Source organism: Dysidea avara, chromosome 5 (genome assembly GCF_963678975.1).
Source record: "Dysidea avara chromosome 5, odDysAvar1.4, whole genome shotgun sequence".
Classification (NCBI taxonomy): domain Eukaryota; kingdom Metazoa; phylum Porifera; class Demospongiae; order Dictyoceratida; family Dysideidae; genus Dysidea; species Dysidea avara.
This window is the reverse complement of record NC_089276.1, coordinates 22,049,809-22,072,595: the sequence shown is the minus strand read 5'-3', so window position 1 is coordinate 22,072,595 and position 22,787 is coordinate 22,049,809. Positions and strand designations below refer to the sequence as shown.

At 39.1% G+C, this 22,787-nt stretch overlaps 2 protein-coding genes and 2 long non-coding RNA genes across 7 annotated transcripts; 2 read left to right on the top strand and 2 right to left on the bottom strand.

The window, feature by feature from the left end:
* The first annotated feature begins 935 nt into the window (after positions 1-935).
* Positions 936-4,098, top strand: LOC136255864 (uncharacterized). Its single transcript, XR_010701151.1, has 3 exons — positions 936-3,453; positions 3,510-3,795; positions 3,844-4,098. It is a non-coding gene; the product is annotated as an uncharacterized lncRNA (long non-coding RNA).
* LOC136255862 (uncharacterized) lies at positions 4,054-8,912 on the bottom strand. 3 transcript variants are annotated; one of them, XM_066048757.1, is made up of 5 exons: positions 8,598-8,912; positions 5,121-5,446; positions 4,935-5,068; positions 4,664-4,868; positions 4,054-4,449 (listed from the first exon to the last, which is right to left on the bottom strand). In XM_066048757.1, exons 1-4 carry the CDS (start codon positions 8,817-8,819, stop codon positions 4,840-4,842), a joined length of 711 nt encoding a protein of 236 aa, XP_065904829.1. In that variant the 5' UTR covers positions 8,820-8,912; the 3' UTR covers positions 4,054-4,449; positions 4,664-4,839. The 3 variants fall into 3 exon arrangements, with proteins under 3 accessions (XP_065904829.1, XP_065904827.1, XP_065904828.1); XM_066048755.1 differs by having other exon boundaries at positions 4,664-5,068; XM_066048756.1 differs by having other exon boundaries at positions 4,054-5,068.
* LOC136255863 (uncharacterized) lies at positions 7,777-12,269 on the top strand. Its single transcript, XR_010701150.1, has 4 exons — positions 7,777-9,107; positions 10,055-10,102; positions 11,515-11,580; positions 12,114-12,269. It is a non-coding gene; the product is annotated as an uncharacterized lncRNA (long non-coding RNA).
* Positions 12,270-13,884: 1,615 nt separating this feature from the next.
* LOC136256682 (uncharacterized) lies at positions 13,885-15,702 on the bottom strand. Of its 2 annotated transcripts, XM_066049663.1 has the most exons (9): positions 15,326-15,702; positions 15,146-15,268; positions 14,943-15,006; positions 14,819-14,887; positions 14,674-14,759; positions 14,459-14,598; positions 14,336-14,411; positions 14,182-14,270; positions 13,885-14,134 (listed from the first exon to the last, which is right to left on the bottom strand). In XM_066049663.1, the coding sequence occupies exons 2-7, from the start codon at positions 15,151-15,153 to the stop codon at positions 14,404-14,406; spliced, it is 375 nt and encodes a 124-aa protein (XP_065905735.1). In that variant the 5' UTR covers positions 15,154-15,268; positions 15,326-15,702; the 3' UTR covers positions 13,885-14,134; positions 14,182-14,270; positions 14,336-14,403. The 2 variants fall into 2 exon arrangements, 1 of the variants encoding a protein (XP_065905735.1); XR_010701599.1 differs by having other exon boundaries at positions 14,943-15,068; positions 15,146-15,702.
* Positions 15,703-22,787: the final 7,085 nt, after the last annotated feature.

Genomic DNA, 22,787 nt, shown 5'->3' with positions numbered 1-22,787 from the left:
GAAGTACGGTACTGATATAGTATGTACAAATCCTGAGAAATCAGCTAAAAACAAAATAGTAGATTTTTCTTCATTGAAACAGCATTTTCATCCAACCAGGAGGTTATCAATGACAATAAGCAATAGATGAAGAAAAGACAGGATCGAAACAAGTTCGGGAATGGGTCATAAAGGACTATGCGGTTTTGTGGCTTCCCATAGGAAATGTATGGGAAAATTTTGATTCATTATAAATAAAGTGTCAGATATTTTTTGAATGAAAAGATTTTGAAATATTTTTAGCGGGTTATTAGTAGTACTAATACAAATTTGAAGTGAGTTGTTAAATGTTTTTGAGGATTCAGCTCAACATGTACATACTATAGTTGGACCGTGTACCATGGCAAGCAAATATCTGAAGATTTTTTCCTTTTGTGGCTACTACACATAACAGTGGTGTTGGTAGACAGCAAGATGCTGGACTATAGTATGCATTTCTTCTGTACTTACACTGGTTACCTGTACATGCTGTTTAGTGAGTAAGAGATTACACATATCCACTTTAAAGTCTGCAGCCTGATAAGTGCAGCTGATGTCATTTTGTTTGATGGCATTATACCACTGCATGTACATTACCCTTGAGAACAAGATACTTTCTTAGCTTTCTGGCAGCTTTCTTAATGTATGTATAGTATTACGTGTCTGTCTGTGTGTGTGTGTGTGTGTGTGTGTGTGTGTGTGTGTGTGTGTGTGTGTGTGTGTGTGTGTGTGTGTGTGTGTGTGTGTGTGTGTGTGTGTGTGATAGTTTTTCCCCAAGTGCCTTGTGACCTGACCAACTTATAGTGGTTAAAGGGATGGGTTATTTATCTTCATTTTGTACTTCCAATCAATATTGCTGTTTAAATAGTGATATGAGCAACTTTCTTCTATTATTATTAACTCTTGATATAACAGGATGGAGCGGGGTACGGAGAGCAGAGCAAAAGTCAGTATGCTTGTGTAGTCGTTTAGAATGTGTAAATTGTTTTTTTTAAATCTACCATACAAGTTCAGCTTTAACAGATCAAGAGGGTGGCTGGCTAGTTAAGGTTTCAGGTTGGGTCTTTATCATTATACTTCTTTATCATTATATATACTTTAATTTGCATGTCTGAGTTAGTAATTCATGGTGGGTGGCTAGCCACCCCCCAGGATCAGTCCATGTTTGATCAGATTTATACATGTTAGTGATAGAGAACTGTTGATTGGACACATATAATAAGGTCAAGCCCAGGACTTATGTTACCATAAAAGGAATTGTCTCATTAGTTTCTTGCAGTAATGTTGTACATTTGGCCAATAGGAATGCAGCAGCATGATTTTGACCAATCAAATGCAGCAGGACACTGCGCATGCGTGCTTGCTTTTATAAGCGAGGTGTGTGCTGACTGAGTTCAGGTGTTCTGCAAGGAACTGTATTAGGGCCATTGATGTTTCTTATTTATATTAATGATATCTCAGAACAGGTATCATCTCCATTACATCTCTTTGCTGATGACTGTCTACTTTACAGAGTAATTTGTACAGAAGCTGATACACAGCAACTTCTAGGCTGTTTAGCTCAATGGGCACAAGTATGGCAAATGTCCTTCAATGTTAATAAATGTGTAGTCATGCATTGCAGCAAGTCACCATCCATTATATTCTGTAAATATAGACTAAATGATCACATACTGGAAGTTAGAACTGACCATACTTACTTGGGAATCATCTTGCATAACACTATGTCATGGGCCCCCCATATAAATAGCATTACTAACAAAGCATCCAGGGTACTAAATTTCTTGAAACATAATTTATCAAGTTGTTCTGTAAAAGTCAAGGAATCAGCATATATTACAATTGTTCGTCCTATACTAGAATATGCATCCATCATTTGGGACCCATACCAACAAGTACATATCAACTCATTGGAAAAAATACAAAGGAGAAGTGCAAGATGGGTGTGTAACAATTACAGCACATATAGTAGTGTAACTGCCATGATAGAACAATTGGGCTGGGTCACCTTAAGAGAACGTCGTAAAGTTGCAAGACTGTCATTTTTTCATGATGTCATATATGGATCTAGTGTAGTAGATATACCCCAACATTTCTTAAAAACAACCAGACACACTCGCCACCAACATCCACTTCATTTTATCCATCCAAGTGCAAACACCACAGCATATCAAAATAGCTATTTCCCAAGATTATGTACAAGTCAGTATATAGTAGTGTAGTATGTGTGTAATATATACAATTGTGATGGATACTTTGGGACCAAGCTGCATGCTGCTGAAATGTCAAGAATTTTGGTCCATGTTTACTGCATTGTAGAACATTTTACGACTGGTATCTGAGGTGATCACTCAGGGTGACCTCTCTACATCAGGTGAACATAATGTCACACATGTTGCACAGGTAAGCTCTACACATCTGAGAGTGCCACTTTGCCTTTCAGCCCTGTGCAAATGCCTGGTCTTGTATATTTGATGGGCGATGTCAGTATTGCCACCTCCATGGTGTTCATGAAATGGCAAAGTTGGTACATACCGGTGCCAGGCGGTGCCAGGACTTACCGTAAAAGGAAATGTCTCATTATTTTTTTGTGGTTACGCTGCTTTTCCAGCCAATAGGATTGCAGCAGTGTGATTTTTAGACCAATCACTGCTGCGCACGTGAACTTGCCTTTATAAGCGCGGTGTCCATCGTATGAAGGCTACAAGTTGTTGCAAGAAGGAACTAGCTACTATGGCCAGCTCATCTCAACGAGACAGTAACGCTAGTGTGCAGCCTCAACCTGTCAAGGTGATCCTGACAAGAAACGATAGGAGGGTCGAGTGTAATGTGGAACAGGTGACCACCGAAAATCTAAGAAAGATGTTTCAGGTAGTTACACAGTGTGGCACAGAATTTTTTTTAAAATGCGTTCCATGCAGGTACAACCGATGGATGCTTGGCTCAGGGATGAATGTGATGATTCGGTTTACTTCTCTGACCAGGTCGGCAGCTTCGACCTGCACTCGCTGTCGCCCTACTGTACCCTAATCGTGGAGGGCCCTACAAACACCGGAAGAGCTATGACGAGTAGTATAATGGCTTCGACAGCCCGCAGATTGAGCTCGGTGCCAGCTGCAGCACATGGTTCGAGCCAAAATAGCTTGGGTGTCAGTGTAGCGGCTCAGAGTGCAAGTCTCCCACCTTACTTTCGTTCAGTGACAGCTGCAAAAAAACCGGTCCACTTGGTCAAAGTTGTGAAAGCCAAGATGACGGCATCCACTAAGAGGGGTGGCAAACCAGGCTTCACACTTCTACTGGACAAACTTACCTGCCATTGACAGAGTCCACGGCCACTGTGGCTAATGTTTGTGACCAAGTTAAAAGGCAGTGGGGAACAGAGTACACTGTAGTCTCCACTGATGGCTTGGAGATAGAAGACTGTAGCTACACAAAGTAAGTGCAGAATTAACAGCAGTACTTTATGTCTAGTTATCACATAATTATTATAGGTCTAGCATTTTGGAGGAGCCCTAGAAGAAAACTCTATGCAGTTAGTCACAGTGACTTTCAAGAAATGTTGAGTTGCCCCAGCAGGTCCTAAAGTCCTTAAAGGATGAGGTTATATCTGTGAAGGAAACAGTGTCGGATGCAATGTCTTTGACACCAGAATCAGTTTTACCACTTGGACTAAGGAGGATCGTTAGAGACACATTTAAGTGCCAGACATGCCATACTGTACCAGTGCAGCCACCAGTAATTGTAACAAAATGTTGCAAGAATATCCTTGGTTGCCAGGTAATGCTGTTTTGAAATGGAATGATAATTATGAATTTTGTTTTGCAGGTTTGTGTCGACACGTGGTATTCAGGCCCAGAAGCAATGAGAAAAACGTGCCCAATGTGCCGTGCTGAAAGAGGTTGTAACGAAACTATGATTCTGTGTGGGTTGTCAGATTTTATGGAGGCGTGCCGTAGGATTGATAGAAATCAATTGCAAGAGACATCTGAGAATGCAAAAGAAGAAGAGGAAAATTGACCAATATTAACCCTAATGTCAATACTGCTAAATTTTATGTAAATTACAATTTAATTGCTGTGAATAAATCAATATTTGCAAAATGAAAAGATTACTATAACAAAGTACACAGGTGTCTACTTATGTCCAAAAAACATAAGACTCCCTCTCGAAACAAGGTATAGTCTCCGTTGACTACTGTATTAAAAAAGTCTGAAAAGTTGGCATGGTAACGGAAAAAATCCATCTCACATTGAGTCACCAGAGCAGGATTATACTGCAGGGGGTCCTCACCAAAACAGTTGAAGATAGTAAGTTGTCCACCAGCCGACTGAAACTGTTGCACTGCATCATCAGCCTCTGGGATTACGGTGGAGTCAATCTGGATAGCCTGGTTTCCGTTCACAACTGCCTGTCTTGGCACTGCTCGCCCACCTGTGGAAAATAATACCTATAATAAAACATGTCTTAGGATCCAGGTCACCTCTCTATACCAAGTCAACTTTCTAATTTACACACTATCATCTGTCTAATGAATAGCAATTTGATCTGAAGGTGACTTATAGATAGGCTTCACTGAACCACTAAAATACATACTAAATAATATCTTTATGGCAAATATTATGAACACAATGCATTCTGCATTCACCTGATATTGGGTGATTGTTCCAGGCTTCCACTGCAAGTGTTATCCCAACATTAGCTACTCTAATGGTGAACCACGAAACACAGAATTGCACATGAGGACAGGCCATTTCGATATCACCAGCTTCCTCCAAAGCAATCAGGCATGACTTTATAGGATAATTGACACGGTTGTTGATTTCAACCCAAATGCGTTCGACAATGTGATTCTAAACAAAGGCAGTAGTATAGAAATCAAGTCAGTAAGGTCACAATATACATCTGTTTTGATGTACTTTGCAGGTGAGGAGCACGACTTGTGTTGAGTCTCAGGTGTGCTAGTGTTTCTTGTATATGCAGTGTCAGTACCCACTCCTTGCCTTGGTCCACACGTAACTGGTCCCACAGGCCAAACTGAACAAGTATGGGCCTGTAGTACATACATTTGCTTGTTTAGGAATGTGACATTAAAATTTACTTACTTATATAAGTGAGAGTATATTTCCACATTGTTTTTAATTGGCATGGTCACAAAACCCATTATCATCCCACCGTACCCATCCACGGCTGCCACATGAGTCACACCGTACATCACCAATTTCTCATTCTGGTCCAGGTGTAATTTATGTCCAACGTAGTCTGCTCTATATGGAGCTGGATTTGTCTGTCGAGCAGTATCTGTCCTTCTTGCATTTTGGTAAGCTGGAGCAACCCTACACAAGGATTCTTTTACCCTCTGTTGGTTGACATGTACCCCTTGAGATGACAACAGTCCTGTCATCATTTTCCTACCGTATGTGGGTCCCACCTGTAGAGTAGCAAACAGTACACATACTTTGAGGAGAGTAGACAGTTTTGCCAGAATAAAATTACTATAACATCAACATAATATTATTACATAATACTCGATCATTCGACCTTCATTTATCTGTACCCTCGTTTATTAGTATTAGTGATTTAGAATCAAAGGCAATGCCTGTATATGATCCTATTCTACAACAGAGTAAAATTGAATTAGTTACCAGTCAATTGTAAACATTTGTGGAAATGACTATTCTACTAGAGTACTTCAACAGAGCTCTGTTTAATATTGTATGGGCTTCAGGTATCCGAACTATTTACTAATCTGAATACTTTTACCATTTCCTGAGACACATCGGGGTTCAGATAACCAAGGGTCTATTGTATACTTCCAATTTTTATTAAACAAAAAAAGTGTTACTGTTGTGCTAATTTTGATATTTTGATCAGTAGCTATTTAATTTACTTGAGGCACTCCCTCTCTGTCCTCTTTGTGTGTGTGTGTGTGTGTGTGTGTGTGTGTGTGTGTGTGTGTGTGTGTGTGTGTGTGTGTGTGTGTGTGTGTGTGTGTGTGTATGTGTGTGTCAAAAAGTTGTGAGAAATTGTATTGGAAAGTGCTGCATTATACACAAAGGAATTAACACTTTAACTGTCCTAAAGCTTTTATTTTCAGTTAAGTCATTTCACATGTTAACTGCAAAACTGAGTTCAATACAGATGGCAACCCTTGCAACTTAGTCTATATTGCATCATAGTAGCTACATTTGTATTGTGCTGCATATCAGTTCCAAATTGCCAATCTACAAAACATAGTAAGCAAGGTAAATTTGGTTTTATAACTTTTATTTTAATTGAATACCACGAATTTGGAATCCCTTACCCATCGTCAAGTGTGATCTCAGTTTACCACCAAGAAGGTTATCTCTGGAATGATTTTGAAACTGATTTTGATTCAAGTGCACATACAGGTTTGCCCCTGCATGCTGTGGCCATTGTAATAAGCCCCCAAGCATATCCAAATCGTACAAAGTAGTTTGTGGACAATTGCTATACATTTGGTCATGGGAAAAATGACAGCTTGTACAGGCATGTCCAATACATTTGCAAAAGGAAAATGAAATTATTTATTGTGTACCGCCTACCTCAAGTCCATTTAGTAACTTTCTTTATAGGGATAATATGTGCAGAGCAACTCTCTGCAAGTTCAATGATGAAAGTGGAAACCCAACCTATGGATATTTTAGTGCGTTAAAATGGCCTAAATTAAACCATGCAATAAGGTATTTGAAGCCTTACAATAAATGATATCATAACCCCTGACAAGTGGATAGTTATGCCAGATTTGGGACCATGTAGAGCAATGACTCGGAATGGCAATTCAATTGAGCTATAGTGGAAGAAAATCAAAGGAAATTTTTGCACAATTAAATCATATTCTTGTTCTATGGCAAACGTTTGGAAGGGAAGATGCCTGTGGCATTTCAATGTCTTAATTGGTACCCTCTGATTCAAAGAAACAAAAAGTGTTGTGAAAGAGCTCTGTAAGTTAGTTAGTGAAATTTACACAGTTACTATGATGAAGCACAATGATGTCTATTTCACAGCAAAATGCAATTTTAGTTGAAGTATTCATCGTTCTTGAACTATATATAGCTATAGAGTATACGTGACTTTTATAACTAACCATTTAAGTAACTGTAATGGCCACTGGCATAGGTTGCCGTTGGACCCTCAACATACTAAGTATAATAGAGTACAGTGGGTTCTCCACTATCCAAACACCTGTGTGCCAGTTCAATCACAAAAGTGTTCAGATAAGTGAAATAGTGAATCTCATTCATTTATATACAGAGCTCAGTCCAACTACTCTAATAGAACATACAGTATTTGTCAAAATACTCTAATAGAACAGTCATTTGTACTGTTTGAGTGTTCGTATAATTGAAGTCCGGATAATCGAGGACCTGCTGTATAGCTACTATGTATCTCATACCAATATATTAGTAGTAGTGTTTATCTGATTTGTCAAATTACAGGGTAGCACTAAAAGGCAAAGCCTGTACAAGGGTGCTTCCCAAGACACTAAAACACAATAAATACAAAAATATTTAAACATCGACAGTACAATTACAAAAAAAAAATTACAATTATTGAACAAAATTAGTACTGTAGTTAACAGTGACAAAACAGCGGATACACAACAGTAGTCTCGTGTGGCCAGACCCTATTTTCTCGGGATGGTGCTTATCGATTAGAGATTATAAGCGCCCCCTCGAAATAGGGTCTGGTCCAGAATGAATACACCAACTCGTTTTCACACCCCAAGCTAGGGCTCGGGGTGTTTAATCAGTTTTTGTCACGAAACGTATACTTCCTTTTAAAGTTTAAGCCGTGTACGCACTGGAATCGCCATGAATGAAAGCCGGTAGAGGTGATGAGAGACACAGAGGCTGATTTTCTACGGTTGAAAAGGACACACACTGAGTTCTTGTAAAACCGAAAAGGCGAAGGACGATTTGTGCATTTAAACTGAGGTTTATGGGTTCCTCATATCTTTCAGCTACGTAAGCGCGATTAATCCGACTTCTATCACTTCACCGAGTGTAAGGTCCATCAACATCCAACATTGATCTGGCCTACTCCAAGGGTCGCTTGGAGTCTGGCGGCCTCGTTTGAATGCTGGTATTTCCAGCTGTCCAGCACTTTAACACCTAGTGCTGGGAGTGGTGGCAAGGGCAGTCCATCTAGCCTGGGAAAAAAACAAACAAGAATAACTGAGTGTAAGGTTCTAGTCGCTTGTCTCTTACAAATTAAAAGGAAGTACACGTTTTGTGACGAAACGCTCATTAACACCTAAAGGTGTGAAAACAAGTTGGGGTATTCATTCTGGACCAGACCCTATTTCAAGGGGGGCACTTATAATCTCTAATCGATAAGTGCCATCCCGAGAAAATAGGGTCTGGCCATGCGAGGCTAACACAACACGACAAAATTTTGGAGGACTGAGCATCAAAACAGAAACCAGAACAGTGTTCCACAAGAATACTGTATTCACAAAAAAGTGTCTGAAAGAATTTATTGTATTGCATGGAATTAAGCTACATATAGTTCAATTGAAATATCCACCTCAATATGCTAGTGTATGTGTATACGAGTACCTGCATAACAGCATCGCTGATAACCTCGCCCAACTGTTGATCATCAATATTGGTTATCTTCTTGATCCCCTTCTCACTGCAAAACCTTTCAATGCTACGAAGACTGAAGCCCCGTTCGCCAGGAAATGATGACTTCAGCTCATCGCTTATTTGCTGGTGAGTACATTTATCCACTTCCACCTTAACCCTCACGAACTCTTCGAATTCGTCAAGCAAAGCCATTATCACAGCCGGGTCACAGAGCTAGGATAGTGTCAAATCGACAGAAGAAATGTACTTCAGTTAGCGAAGCTTAATAACTACCAATCTCGTTATGTACAGACTTGCTCAATCACAAAATTACGTAATACAGGAAACTGGGTTGTCACATGATCACCACACAAGCCGTTTTGTGGTCAACAAGTTTTCTGCGTAACAGTGACCTTATTTAAAGATTTGTTTACAGTGGAGTGGATATGTATAACAGGTGACCTCAAGCTACCCTATGTCTTGGCTTCTGCTTCATGGAAGGTATTATAAAACTCAAATTGTGTGACTATGCTAACTAACTGAGTAGTGAGTTAAATACTTAGAGTAATAAGTAGTCAGTATAGTGTACTGGTAATTGTGTATGCCAAGTAGCACTTTCATTACATGGACTCTAAGTAGTGATTGAGCCTTGAGCTAATAATGTATGGCATTGTTATCAGGTGGTTACAAATCAACCAAGCTTACCAACCAATGCCTGTAACCTTACCAGTTATCTGCACATGGGACAATGTTGGAATTTGAACTTTGATTAGTACAAATGCCTGCTTTGTGCTGTTGCCGTATAGTATAGGTGAAGCGACATAGCCAACCTGGCTGGCTTGGTAATTGCAGGTTCCAGGTTCAATGCCCCCCTACTCCAACTGTAAGTTACAGTTTCCTTGAGCAAGAGACCTACCTACTATGACTGTATAACTGGGACTTGGGGAAGCTAGTGTCGCTTAGTGGTGTTGGGGTTATGAGTTCCATGGGAATTTACTGGTTGCTTGCAAAATGTAAAAACAAAATCACGTGCACATTTCACTTGAAGAATTTCTGATGAAAATTTGTGTTCTGCCTATCATGACAATCAGAATACTTATGCATCATGTTTTGCTGGCAAACTGTTAACTACAATCCTTGCTATATAGTTCAAGATATTCGTGTCACGGGTCACGTGTTTGATCATGTATTTGTTCTTATACATTTTTGCAAAATTGGTAAAAGCGTGTTCAGTGTCCCAGATGATTGAATTTCACGGCTTGTGTTGTACTCTTCTTGATGCTTTCCATGAGCTCTGTACAATGTTCTTCATTTCATTGTTTAATAGCAGTATTGCAAACAGAATGTTTGGAAATTATGCCTGGTATTCATTTGATACCTGGCATTTGTTTAGTTGAACAATTACTCCATATTTTGTTGTGCCTTATATTGATTGTTTTATTTTGCAGAGTATTAAACAAGATGTCACAGAATTCACCAGTTTGAACAATCCTGATGTAAGTGTATTATTTGTTTAATATAGACCATGTCCAGTCTTTGGACATGATTTTATATAAATAAATTGAAAGTGTTGATCGTACACGATATGATCATCCTAAAGTATCACAAGAACACTGTAGTAATAGTCTTAACTTATCGAACGTTCCCTGCACTATGAGTATTTAATATTTTCCCAACATGTAATGTTGTAGATTTTGCTTTCAAATTAATGGTGACCACATCCTCAGTAGCAGGTGGCTAGTTTCCAGCCCCTAGTATGTGGGGGGCTTAAATTAAGCTTCTTACTAAAGTCACCTCCATATAAATTGCAATCACTGGGTATTTGTTGTGTGTAATCTTATTTAATTTTTGGCGATGTAAAACTACTACTACTACCTAGGAACATGCGTTTACTGCTTAATTTGGTGCAGTCATAAATGGAACTACCTGCTATAACTTTGGTTGTGAATTGTCACATTTGTACATTGGTGTGCTTTAATGTGTATTGACATGGGTGTAAATGAGTGATACTTGCATGATTTATCTGTTTACAACCTATAACAAAGTCCAATTCATAATTTGTAGCGAGAGTATGTAATAGAAACCAAGAGTACTGAACAGGTGTATTACTCATGTAATAGTATTGCTCACACACACACACACACTGTTGATGTATCTCAATTATTGCTCCCCCTGATCACGTGCTGTTGTAAGTGTTACCTCGTGTTTTATGCGATTGTTATTGAGTTCCATTTGTGCTGCTGTTACGGAGTTTACACCCATGATAAATGATTGCGTGAAGTAACATGGATATTTTAGTAACTGTTTGTTTATAGTGCCATTAAGGGTTGCCGTATTTAGCCCAATTCAGCCAGTGGAAACATGATAGCATTAAAGGGGAAATGGCTAATGTTAAAGTTCTGGCATCGCTAAATGGATCCCTGAAGGTGTGGCAACACTCTCATTTGTGCAACCATTGTTTTAGCGAACTGGGGGTCCTTACTACACTTTCCTTGTACAATAACTGTTGAATACTTGGTTGAATAACACAGAAAACTGGCGAACAAAGGCCCGTTGCCACATACACATTTCCAATTACCATTTCACATAAATGAACAATTACTGAAATATCCATGTTATTATATGTGATGATTAATCACAGGCTAATACACCGTTCGACACTCTTGGTTTCTATTATATACTGTACTCTTGTTTGTAGCTAGCGTATAATATTTTAAACATCCATTACTCATTGCAGGAGTGTTTCGGGTTACCTTAGACAGGGACTATGGTATTTATCATTAGTTTCCAACAACTCAACATGTTGACTGGAGGGTCTGGTTCACAAAATCACCTACATATTGTGTGATTTTTAGTTTAGAGAAGCAACTGCTTTCACAAGTAGTGAATGTTCTTCATATTACTGTAGGTGCTAGTGGCACAGAGATGCTTGTATTGTTGGGGTGCCATGTAAAGTCCTCAAGATACCACTGAGGTAAGTCTATTGTCACAAAGTTTTAGTGAACGTATATACCATATAGACAATCAAATCATCAATCAAACATCATCACTTGTTCAGTTCATTCAGTACAGGCTAGTAAGGATGATGTATGTAGATTGACATCTCCTGCTAAAATTCTCACTCAAAATTTACTTGGCTGCATTGGGTAGGCAAAGTCAAGCCCAAATGTGCTTTCAGAGTGATCTGAAATGCTTCTGAGAAGTTATTAAATCTTAAATTTGCATTGACTAAATGATGGCTTCAGCCAAACACAACTTAAGGCTCAGTTTCTTTACTGTTAGGCATTATTTGGGCCTATGCCAACCATCACAGCTGCAAGATTATGTGCATTGTCGAATTACCTTTTATCTAATTCCTTACTCCACTGTTCTAGAAGTGTCAATTTGTGGGTTTGTGATGGCTTCCCTTGCTGATTTGATTGTCTTCTGTGATCCCTACCAAAACTTTAGCTTCTGTCCCTACTTAACTGAAAAAGTTTCTTAACTCCTCTTTTACATTCCGTACAGGTATCTACTGTTCGAAGGAGCTACTGCATGCTGTCTGCACTGAAGGTTATGGGAAGACACAACACACAATCAGTTTATATATAAAGTGTGTATACATTCTAATTGCCTACTGTTTGTCACTTTAGAAAATGATTTGTGGATGTTATTACTTGTTCACACCTGTTGTATGTTGTAAAGTAGGTCCGCTACGCTGTAATGATTCTTAACTTGCTGAATTTCAATATGCAAATTTATCACCTCAAAAATTTCCTGTTGCACTCACTATGACAACTTAAAATCATTGGATCAGAGTTTTACCTTCAACTTTTCCTGTAAATATTAAGATTTTATCCATTGATATGCTACATCTAAATCATGAACAAAGTCAGCATAGCTCGGCAATATAAGTGAATAATTGTTGGAAAAAAATTGATTCTAAGACTTTGATCTGTCAGGCTATACTGTAGTATTAAGCAGCCAGACAAGATAAAGACTGGTGGATGCTCATCCTGGACTGTGGACTGGCAGACTTTGGTCTGTGAGGGGAGAATTGGTAGGTGGAGTAAGCTTAACACAAAATGAGCATAGAAAGGCACTAGTAGATTTTTTGTGAAAAAGAAGACATGAGAGGTATAGAAAAGGCAAGACTTGCAAAACAATTATTTAAGTGGTGAGATATGTAATTTCATCAAATGTACTATCGCACATTCACCAGATGTGTGACCTTAACACTTAGGGCATAAAAATTCTGACTATATACACAACATAATTCATACACAACTATTTATTCCATCTATGTTACGGTGTCGGAACTACACACCAGTCAAAACATTTACCTAGGCTCAAACAAAAACAGGCCACAGGCCCCAATACTGAATAGCATTGCAGTCAGTTTTAGATATATGGTTCATATTGTATCAGTATAGAGAGACAATAGCAATTACAATACCGACATGAGGGTTAATATTCTTGCTGTAGTAAATATTATACTGATGTATATTGTTCAACATTTGAGTGCGTGTTGCAAACTAAAATCCCACATCTATATATTATAGATTATTCCACAAATACCTATGTAAAGTAAAGAACAACACTGGTACTGTAGATAGCTAGCTAGCTACAATCAAATTGTCAGTTACACAAATTTACAACTTTACAGATTGATTGCTGCCTTAAGCTTGACCCTATCTGGACATCATCACCAAAGGTTCTTCACTGTAAAACTGGGAAGTGTTGAATGAGCACACCTGCAATCACATAGACTTCTCACCTCCTGGAATATAAATAACAATAGTGATTACTAGTGTACATAATACAAGCAGTACTGAGGAGTCCTCAGAAAAGTTGGGTGGGTCCTCAGTGGGGACCAACTATAACTCACAAAATTTATTGGTACCTCCAAGTCACACGCCAGCGTCCAGACTTGCATGGCCAGACCACTTACTCTCCATCACAATGCTTCACATGATGCCTAGAATTTAGTGCCTACTCTGAAAGACTGGTTAGTACAGGCCTGATGGATGCTGATTTTCACACTTCCAGCGAATCCAGCCACATAGTGACCTTTATAAAACCTAAACATTTTGCCTTCATGCAGAAGTACACAAGCCTAACTGCCTGTATAGCCAGTAGTGATCGCTTCTTGGAAAATAGTTCGTCTCCAGTTAGGTAATATGATAGTGCATTCATGGTATATACTACTAATACTATAATTATACATGTTGATGGAGGAAATCAAGCCATTCACTGGCATTCAACTAGAACTGCTAAACTGTGCTGTGATTTGGCTATATAGCTATAACATCAGTTTAATAAAACAGTAGCTACAAGTACATGTACACAATAAAAATACTATATCTCTAGCTATATAGAGTAAATCATGTGATTGCAGCTACGTATAACTAATCAATGTACAAATTGCTCAATATTATGCTTAGTCTGGTAGCATTCTACACAGAAATGTGCTCTTCTTTGCTTCAGCAATGGTGGTGTTTGCACAATGCGCGTGTGCATGTCCAACATTTGCATTGGTCACATTTTATCTGTAGAAAAGAGTTGCAAAAGATCAAGCTGCATAATATATATTTACTTTATACATATACCCAATCACAGTATAGTCAGGGTGGCTTAAGCTAATGTCTGAAGCGCCACACATCACACACCTTTCCTTCATATCCACTATAAGATTAAATAGTTATTCATCATGCATGCATGCATGCAAGACTAATGCTGCAATTGCATACCTGAATGGGACAAAATTGTGATTGCAATGTCAATCCTTGCCTGCATAATGTCCATACTGCTGAGTTGTTCAGCAATCTACATAAAGAAAGTAATTGTTAATATATTCGTGTATATAGCTATACCATTAAGCTTTATACGTCTACAAAAGACTCCACAGTTGAAAGGATCAAATTGTATCTTCTTGCTCAGTTCATGTACTTTAAACTTGTCTATACTAACATCATCAGAAATCATGAAATCGCCCCTTGTCTTGAAATATTTCCTGTGTGTATATATGTACACGTGCATAAAACCATAATCGTATGCCAAATTATTTACATGCATAACAATTACCCACTTTAATGCAGCAAAGGTACCACGTAAAGCACGGGATGGTCCAAATGGATCAAGGTAGTAAAAGTGCTTTGATTCCAGTTCAATAGCCTATAACAGTGTGCACATCAATACCTAATGTGATTTTATTGCTTAATTAATTAGCTTACAATAAATATCCAATGATTACTATCTTGATTGTAACACCCAACCAGATATTTCTTCTGATGTAAACTTTCCTGTATAAGGTGACATATCACACATCTTCAACATTGCACACAGGAGTATACTTACCCTGGATAATAGATAAGATCTGTGGCATACAGTTGAGCAGTTTATTATTGTTTTCAGTGTCTGGCTGGGGATGACAAAACAATTGCCATGTATATCTGCTAACAGCCTCAGATATCCATTAATAATCTAAAGAAGTGTTATATGTATAACACAAACAAGACATTTACGTAACAGCGTGTGGTTCTGTAAATAGCTATACATACCTCATCATTTAAGTAACAATTCTGCTTCAGGATGTGAAAGCTCCCATGATGGATGGAGAAATGGTTTATTCTTGCTTTTATCGCATGGCATGGCTGCCCTTTCCAAATGCATTCAAGTTGCTTCTAAAAGATACACAACACAATATCTGTTCAAGTTTGTATTATATCATTATGTAATACATGTGGTTCTGAGCCTTCTTTATTTGTAATCAGTGTAAGATTACTCAATGGGCGAGTTGTCTTTTGGTCTGTTTTCTAATATATACAGAGAGACAGTAGATTATACAGTTCTGTAAAAAACATAATTATAGTGACACAAAAATACAGTGATTGTACATATACACAAAAAGTACCAGCAAGGCTAACATATCCTTCATATGTACTAACCTGTATAGCTGCCTTTACTTTGGAAGTGGTTTTGGACTTTTCAACTTTTACTACATCTTGCTTTGCCTATATATTCACATTAATGCTAGCTATCACACATATAGTTGCACTAACTTTGCCTTAGTGAGCGAGTTGGTTATACAGCTAGTCTATATAGCTCAAAATACAATAAACGTTTTTATTTTTCTTTACTGGCTCATACATGCAGTCAGGAATGAGTTGCCAATTAATATAATAGAATCAAGAAATTTGGATGAATTTATTTACATACTTAACCTTCACTACTGTAATTAATTATCAAATTGCATGTATGTATGTATGTATTTGATTGTACCATTTGGGGTTTTCACCCCCTGGGCAAACCAGCTGAGCTGACTGCCCTGTACCTAATCTTAAAGTCAGCGGCGGAAGAAGTAGTTGATATGAGGGGGGGACTGGGCTGACCCATGCAGACTTATTTCTATAGTTTGTTAAGGTGAGACCAAAAAAAAAAAAAGGTCACAACCAACTGACAAGAGCTTTCCACCTCACCAGCTACCATTTCTAGCTGATAAACTACATAAAAATCCTTACATAGCTCGCTACACACTGACTACTTCATTAGAGTGACTGCTCTATTAGAGTATCTCGATCTTTATCACGGTTTTCAGCCCCACTCCAAGAAAGATAATTTCGGTGTGATATCATTCTGAGGGGGGGCTTCAGCCCCCTAGCCCCCCCTTTCCGCCGCCTATGCGTGCAGTACACAGTATCTTCTAAATTGACTGTCACAGTATGGCTGGCTAGTATAATGCTTATATAGTAGCTATATAGCTAGTTATATTATACAGGGTGATGTTTTCGTAGCTGAACTCTCTACAGGGTGACTTGTTTCTAGCTAGCTAACTATATACATGTAATAAGCATGGGTGTCTATTATGATTATGATTATGATTATGATTATGATTAGATACTGGAAAGACAGCACTCAGTGCTGGTTACATCCAGGAGGGGGGGGGGACCCTCAAAACAAAAAGGGGGTTAATTACAACAAATCTAGTCCAAAAATACAATTATTAAACTGTTCTAGTGACTCTGTATCGATGATGTGATTAGGGAGGTTATTCCATTGCTTGATAGTCCCTGGATATTAGCTAGATATAGCTATATATCTACTGAATGGTTGGATCGCGTACTCAGTGTTTGTCGAGGGGTCACTAACTCACGAAAAAGGGGTACGGATTTCAAAATCTTGAACAGATTTCTCAAGATTTCACTAATTTCAAAAGATTTCACAAAATCGAACGAGAGCTGCAAAATTTGATTTCAAATTACAGGTTGGTGTCAACGTTGAAACCGGGTCACTACTGCTGACCCGGATGACCCACTGACCCGGATAGCAATCCGGGTCAGATCCGGATGTGACCCGGATTGACCCGGATTAATTAAAGCCGAGACGTGTTTCGGCTAGTCTCGAGCGAGCGAACGAGTGTACATTTTGAGCGTTCGATTCGTGTTGAGTAAATATTGCAACTTCAGCCTAGCTGTAGGTAGGGTCCGCAATCCGAAAAATCAACTTTTACAAATCGATCCCCCTAACATTGTGGGTTGTTCATTGTAGTATCGCATTGCTAGATCCACCATGAAACCCGAGGCACGATTGTTGTCTTCACAGAAATATCGACTTTAGTATTTCGTGAGATGCAAAAATTATTTTTTAAATTTCGTGCTCCACACAAAGAACAGGATAGAACTTGCTACTTAGATAGGTATTATCTAGAGTTAATGTAGTTAAAAAGTACTCACAGTAATAAGCAAATGGTTCACTGGGTTCCCGGCACAGGGTTGCTTTCTCTCAAAAAGCAGAAAACGAAACACAAATTTTCGAATTCAAACTGCCCTACCAGCCAAGACAAGAAAAACCAACTCTTCCTCATAGTGATGTGATAAGGTTGGATGCATAGTCTGTCTATGCTGTTAGTCTGGAAAGGATCTGAGACTTCTCACCATCTGGGTGAAGAACGTCAAAAATTTCGTGCGTCATTTCAAGGGATTCTCTCAATGGTACCAAAGTGCTTTCCAGTACTTCTGATGACACACTGGTCACTTAATTTTGTTTAGAATGATGATAAAGGATGGATCAAAACGTTTGGTAGTAGTAGTAGTTGCATGGTGTTTCTGTGATTTCATATGGTGCAATATACCAGCAGCTCACCAGGAGCTCCACCCAGCTCGAATCAAAAATGAAAGATTTTATGCTTTTTTCAGTTTGTTTTTGGATGTTTTGCAGCATAATGGTGATGTAGGGTGATCTAGTGAAAACTTGAAGCTGCTGTGGAGCGTGATGGGTGGAGTCAAATTTGGACGATTTTGCTGCCTCCCTGGATGCATAGCTTAGAGCGAGGCGTGGAAGCCGTGGATGAAACAATAATTGACAACCGCTACTACCAAACGTTCAGGGACATCTTTTGCCATAGTTTTAGTTTATAATTGATGATTGTTGTGGCTGCAGAAGCGTTGGAAATGGCTAGAAAGCGTGACACAATTCTTTGATGCTGCAGAAAAATTTGACGCTCGTCACCCAGATGGTGAGAAGTCTCAGATCTTTTCCAAACTAACAGCATAGACAGACTATGCACCCAACCGTATCGAAACACTATGAGGAAGAGTTGGCTTCTCTTACCCTGGGTGGTAGGGCAGATTGAATTCGAAACTTCGTATCTCTTTGTCTGTTTTTTCAAAGAAAACAACCCTGTGCCGGGCACCCCGCAGCAGATCATTTACTTATTTCTGTGCGTACTTTTCAACTACAACAACTCTGGATACGATTTGGCTAAGTAGCAAGTTTCATCCGGTCCTTTGTGTGGAGAACGAAATTTTAAAAATAAATTTTGCATCTTGCGAGATACTGAAAACGATATTTCTGTGAAGACAACAATCGTCCCTCCGGTTTCATGGTGGATCAAGCAATGGGATACTACAATGAACATCCCACAATGGTAGGGGGATTGATTTGTAGAAGTTGATTTTTCGGATTGCGGACCCTACTGTAGGTTAAAGACCAAAAAAAAAAAAAAACAAGGTCTTCACTTACTGACAATAGCTACCCCATCACCATAGATACCCTCAATTTCGTGCTACATACTACACTTACTAACAAATGAGCGTGGCTGAGCATATGTTGGTAATGCGATAAGTGGGCGTGGCTCACAGAGCTACGCGATAGCGTTTATAAGTTTCCACGTCGTCAAACGAACGATTTCGTTTCTCACGTGATCCAATTAGGGTCAGACCCGGATAAATTGTAAACCGGGTCAGACCCGGAGAAAATGTGACCCGGATGACCCGACCCGGTTTCAACGCTGGTTGGTGTAGAGTGATAAGTTCTGAAATCACCAAAAAATAATGGGAGAAAGAAACAGAAGTTCAGCAGGCATGCAGGAGCAAAGCCTTACGAAATTGAGAGGAATTGCAAAGCCATATAAAACCAGGAGTAAAGCCAAGGCATAACTATTAAATGAAACCCTACAAAACCAGTTGCAGCTGAAGCCCTATAAACCAGGAAACAAGGCCAATCATTCAGGGTAAATCCCGTGCAAAACCCCTCAAAACCAGGAGCAACTGTCAAAGTTCTATGTGGTGTGAAACCCCACAAAACCAGGAGCATCTGTATGCTTAAGTTGCTTTTGTAGTTGGTGTGTTGCTAAGTTTATGAAGTTTGTGTTGCTAAGTACTATTAGTTTGACCTCGCCTATTTGTAGAATCTTGGAATCCATCATTAAAGACAACATCCAAGATCATCTGATGACTAATAATGTGATACTTCCTCATCAGCATGGCTTTACTCCTGGAAGATCCTGTTCAACTCAACTGTTATTGGCCATGAACGATTGGACCAAAGCGCTTGACGATGGCCATTCTGTTGACATCTTGTATTTTGATTTTGCTAAGGCATTTGATTCCGTCCCACACAACCATTTAATTTCCAAGTTGCAAGGGTGTGGCATATCTGGCAAGCTGCTAGTGTGGGTGAAGAATTTTCTTGTGGGAAGGAAGCAAGCAGAAAGTTGTACTGAACAGTCATGCATCAGATTGGTCAAGTGTCAGTAGTGGAGTGCCTCAAGGCTCTGTTTTGGGCCCTATTTTGTTTAATATATATGTCAGCGACATGCCCTTAATAGTTAATAGTCCCATTTTTCAATTTGCAGATGACGTGAAGATGTTCAGAACTATCAGGACTGTGGACGACTTTTGCCAACTTCAACAAGATATAAATTTGCTTTTTGCATGGTCTAAGAAATGGCAACTGAAGTTCAACATTAGTAAGTGTAATTGGTTACACTTAGGTAAACCTCACGGATTTGGTGAATATGTAATTGATGGCACTACTATTACATCTTGTGATGTTGTAAGGGACTTGGGAATAATGATTGACAATCAGTTAAAGTTTCACGATCATACCACCACAGTCGCCAAGAAAGCTAACAGACTACTAGCAGTTATTCACAAGACTTTTCAGAATTTCGACCATGCTACATTCATCAACTTGTATAAATCATATATCCGCCCAGTGTTAGAGTATGGTAACATCATCTGGGGACCACAATACATTCTAGATCAAGAACAAATAGAGAAGATACAGAGAAGAGCCACAAAATTGGTCCAGGATCTTCAAAACTGCACATAATGATCGCCTCACTGGTCTAAACTTGCCATCACTTAAATACCACAGACTGCGCGGAGATATGATAGTGTTCTATCAGCTATTACACAGCCATTTCAGTCTAGATACATCAGATTTGTTTACTACTGCAACTTCATCAACAACTAGGGGTCACAATTACAAGTTATTTAAACCTCAAGCAACATCAAGAGTGAGATCTACTTTTTTTCACTGTACGAGCCATCAATGACTGGAACAGTTTACCCAATCACATAGTTAATGCTCCCACACTTAATGATTTTAAAAATTTTCTTGACAGTGGCTGGTCTACTTTATTGTATGATTATTAATTAGTTAACTATTATTGTATATAAGTTTTTGCTATGTAGTTGCAAATTTGTTAAATTCTTTTTGTACAGATCAGGCTTTACAGGCTCCTTGAGCCTTCTTTACCTGTAGCTAATGCTAATACTAATACTAATACTAAGTAAGTTTGTAGTTTACTATAAGTAAATCCAAAGCGGAGTGGATCATCGGATTTCATTCTTACTTTTGTGCAGGAGCAGTTTGCTTGGCTTCTTTCACACAGCTCCTGGTTTTATTTGGCTTCCACAACTCGCTTAATACAAATCCGAAGCGAAGCGGAACAGTAGATTTAATTCTTACTTTTGAGCAGTTTGCATGGATTCTATCCTGCATGGTTTTGTGCGGCTTCTTTCCTACAGCTCCTGGTTTTGTTTGGCTTCCACAACTCACTTAATACAGATCCAAAGCGGAACGGAACATCGGATTTCATTCTTACTTTTGAACAGTTAGCATGGATTCTCTCCAGGTTTTTTGTGGCTTCTTTCCCACAGCTCCTGGTTTTGTTTGGCTTCCACAACTCGCTTAATACAAATCCGAAACGGAGCGGAACATCTCTTACTTTTGAACAGTTAGCATGGATTCTCTCCAGGTTTTTTGAGGCTTCTTTCCCACAGCTCCTGGTTTTGTTCGGCTTCCACTACTTGATTAATACAAATCCGAAACGGAGCGGAACATCGGATTTCATTCTTACTGTGCAGGACGAGGTGAAGGAGCAGTTGAGTGTAAGCTATGGTACCAGAACGAGTATAGAATCAGAATCACGATAACAACATAAGATTTCGTATTTCAGGCAGGATTTCACTGAAGGTGTACGAGATTTTGAACCAGTTGGTGACCCCTCGGTGTTTGTAACTAGCCATAGGGCCTTGGAGTTACTGCACGATGGCTATATCTTAGTGGGAAACACGAATCCCTGGTGATATATGTGCGGGGAAACACAAATCCCTAGGGATATGTGTGCGGTGAAATATTTTTAAAAAATCGCTACGGGAAACACATCACTGACAGCTTTTGGTGGGAAACACGGATCCCTAGTGATATGTGCGCGGGGAAACACGGATCCCTAGGGATATGTGTGCGGGAAACACGTTACCGGGGGAAACATATAATAATTATATCACTGTGACACCGGCTTTTAGCACTACCCTGTTTAATCCAATCTCGTTATGTACAGACTTGCTCAACCACAAAATTACGTAATACAGGAAACTGGGTTGTCACGTGATCACCGCACAAGCCGTTTTGTGGTCAACAAGTTTTCTGCGTAACAATGATGATTGAGTGACCTTTATTTAAAGATTTGTTATTATTATTATTATTATTATTAGCACTTTACAGTGACCAGCACTGAAGGTCTGACAGCAACATGTGCTGCAGCCTTGGGATTACCTAACCTAATTTCATGGACTTAGACCTAATGACTTGACTTACTGACTAACTGAAAAGGTGTAACAGAAAAGGGGCCAAAGTAAGGAAAAAAATCCCTCCAACCCCAGGATTCGAACTGCAGGTCACCCAATGTCTAGTCGGGGCCACACTCAGTCTTCCTCCAGGAGGGATGGATTTTCTTCCTTAAACCTAAAGTATTTATTATTAGCAGTTGTTTACAGTGGAGTGGATATGTATAACAGGTGACCTCAAGCTACCCTATGTCTTGGCTTCTGCTTCATGAAGGTATTATAAAACTCAAATTGTGTGGCTATGCTAACTAACTGAGTAGTGAGTTAAATACTTAGAGTAATAAGTAGTCAGTATAGTGTACTGGTAATTGTGTATGCCAAGTATAGCACTTTCATTACATGGACTCTAAGTAGTGATTGAGCCTTGAGCTAATAATGTATGGCATTGTTATCAGGTGGTTACAAATCAACCAAGCTTACCAACCAATGTCTGTAACCTTACCAGTTATCGCTGCACATGGGACAATGTTGGGATTTGAACTTTGATTAGTACAAATGCCTGCTTTGTGCTGTTGCCGTATAGTATAGGTGAAGCGACATAGCCAACCTGGCCGATTAGAACATTGGCTTGGTAATTGCAGGTTCCAGATTCGATCCCCCCACTCCAACTGTAAGTTGCAGTTTCCTTGAGCAAGAGACCTACCTACTATGACTGTATAACTGGGACTTGGGGAAGCTAGTGTCACTTAGTGGTGTTGGGGTTATGAGTTCCATGGGAGTTTACTGGTTGCTTGCAAAATGTAAAAACAAAATCACGTGTACATTTCACTTGAAGAATTTCTGATGA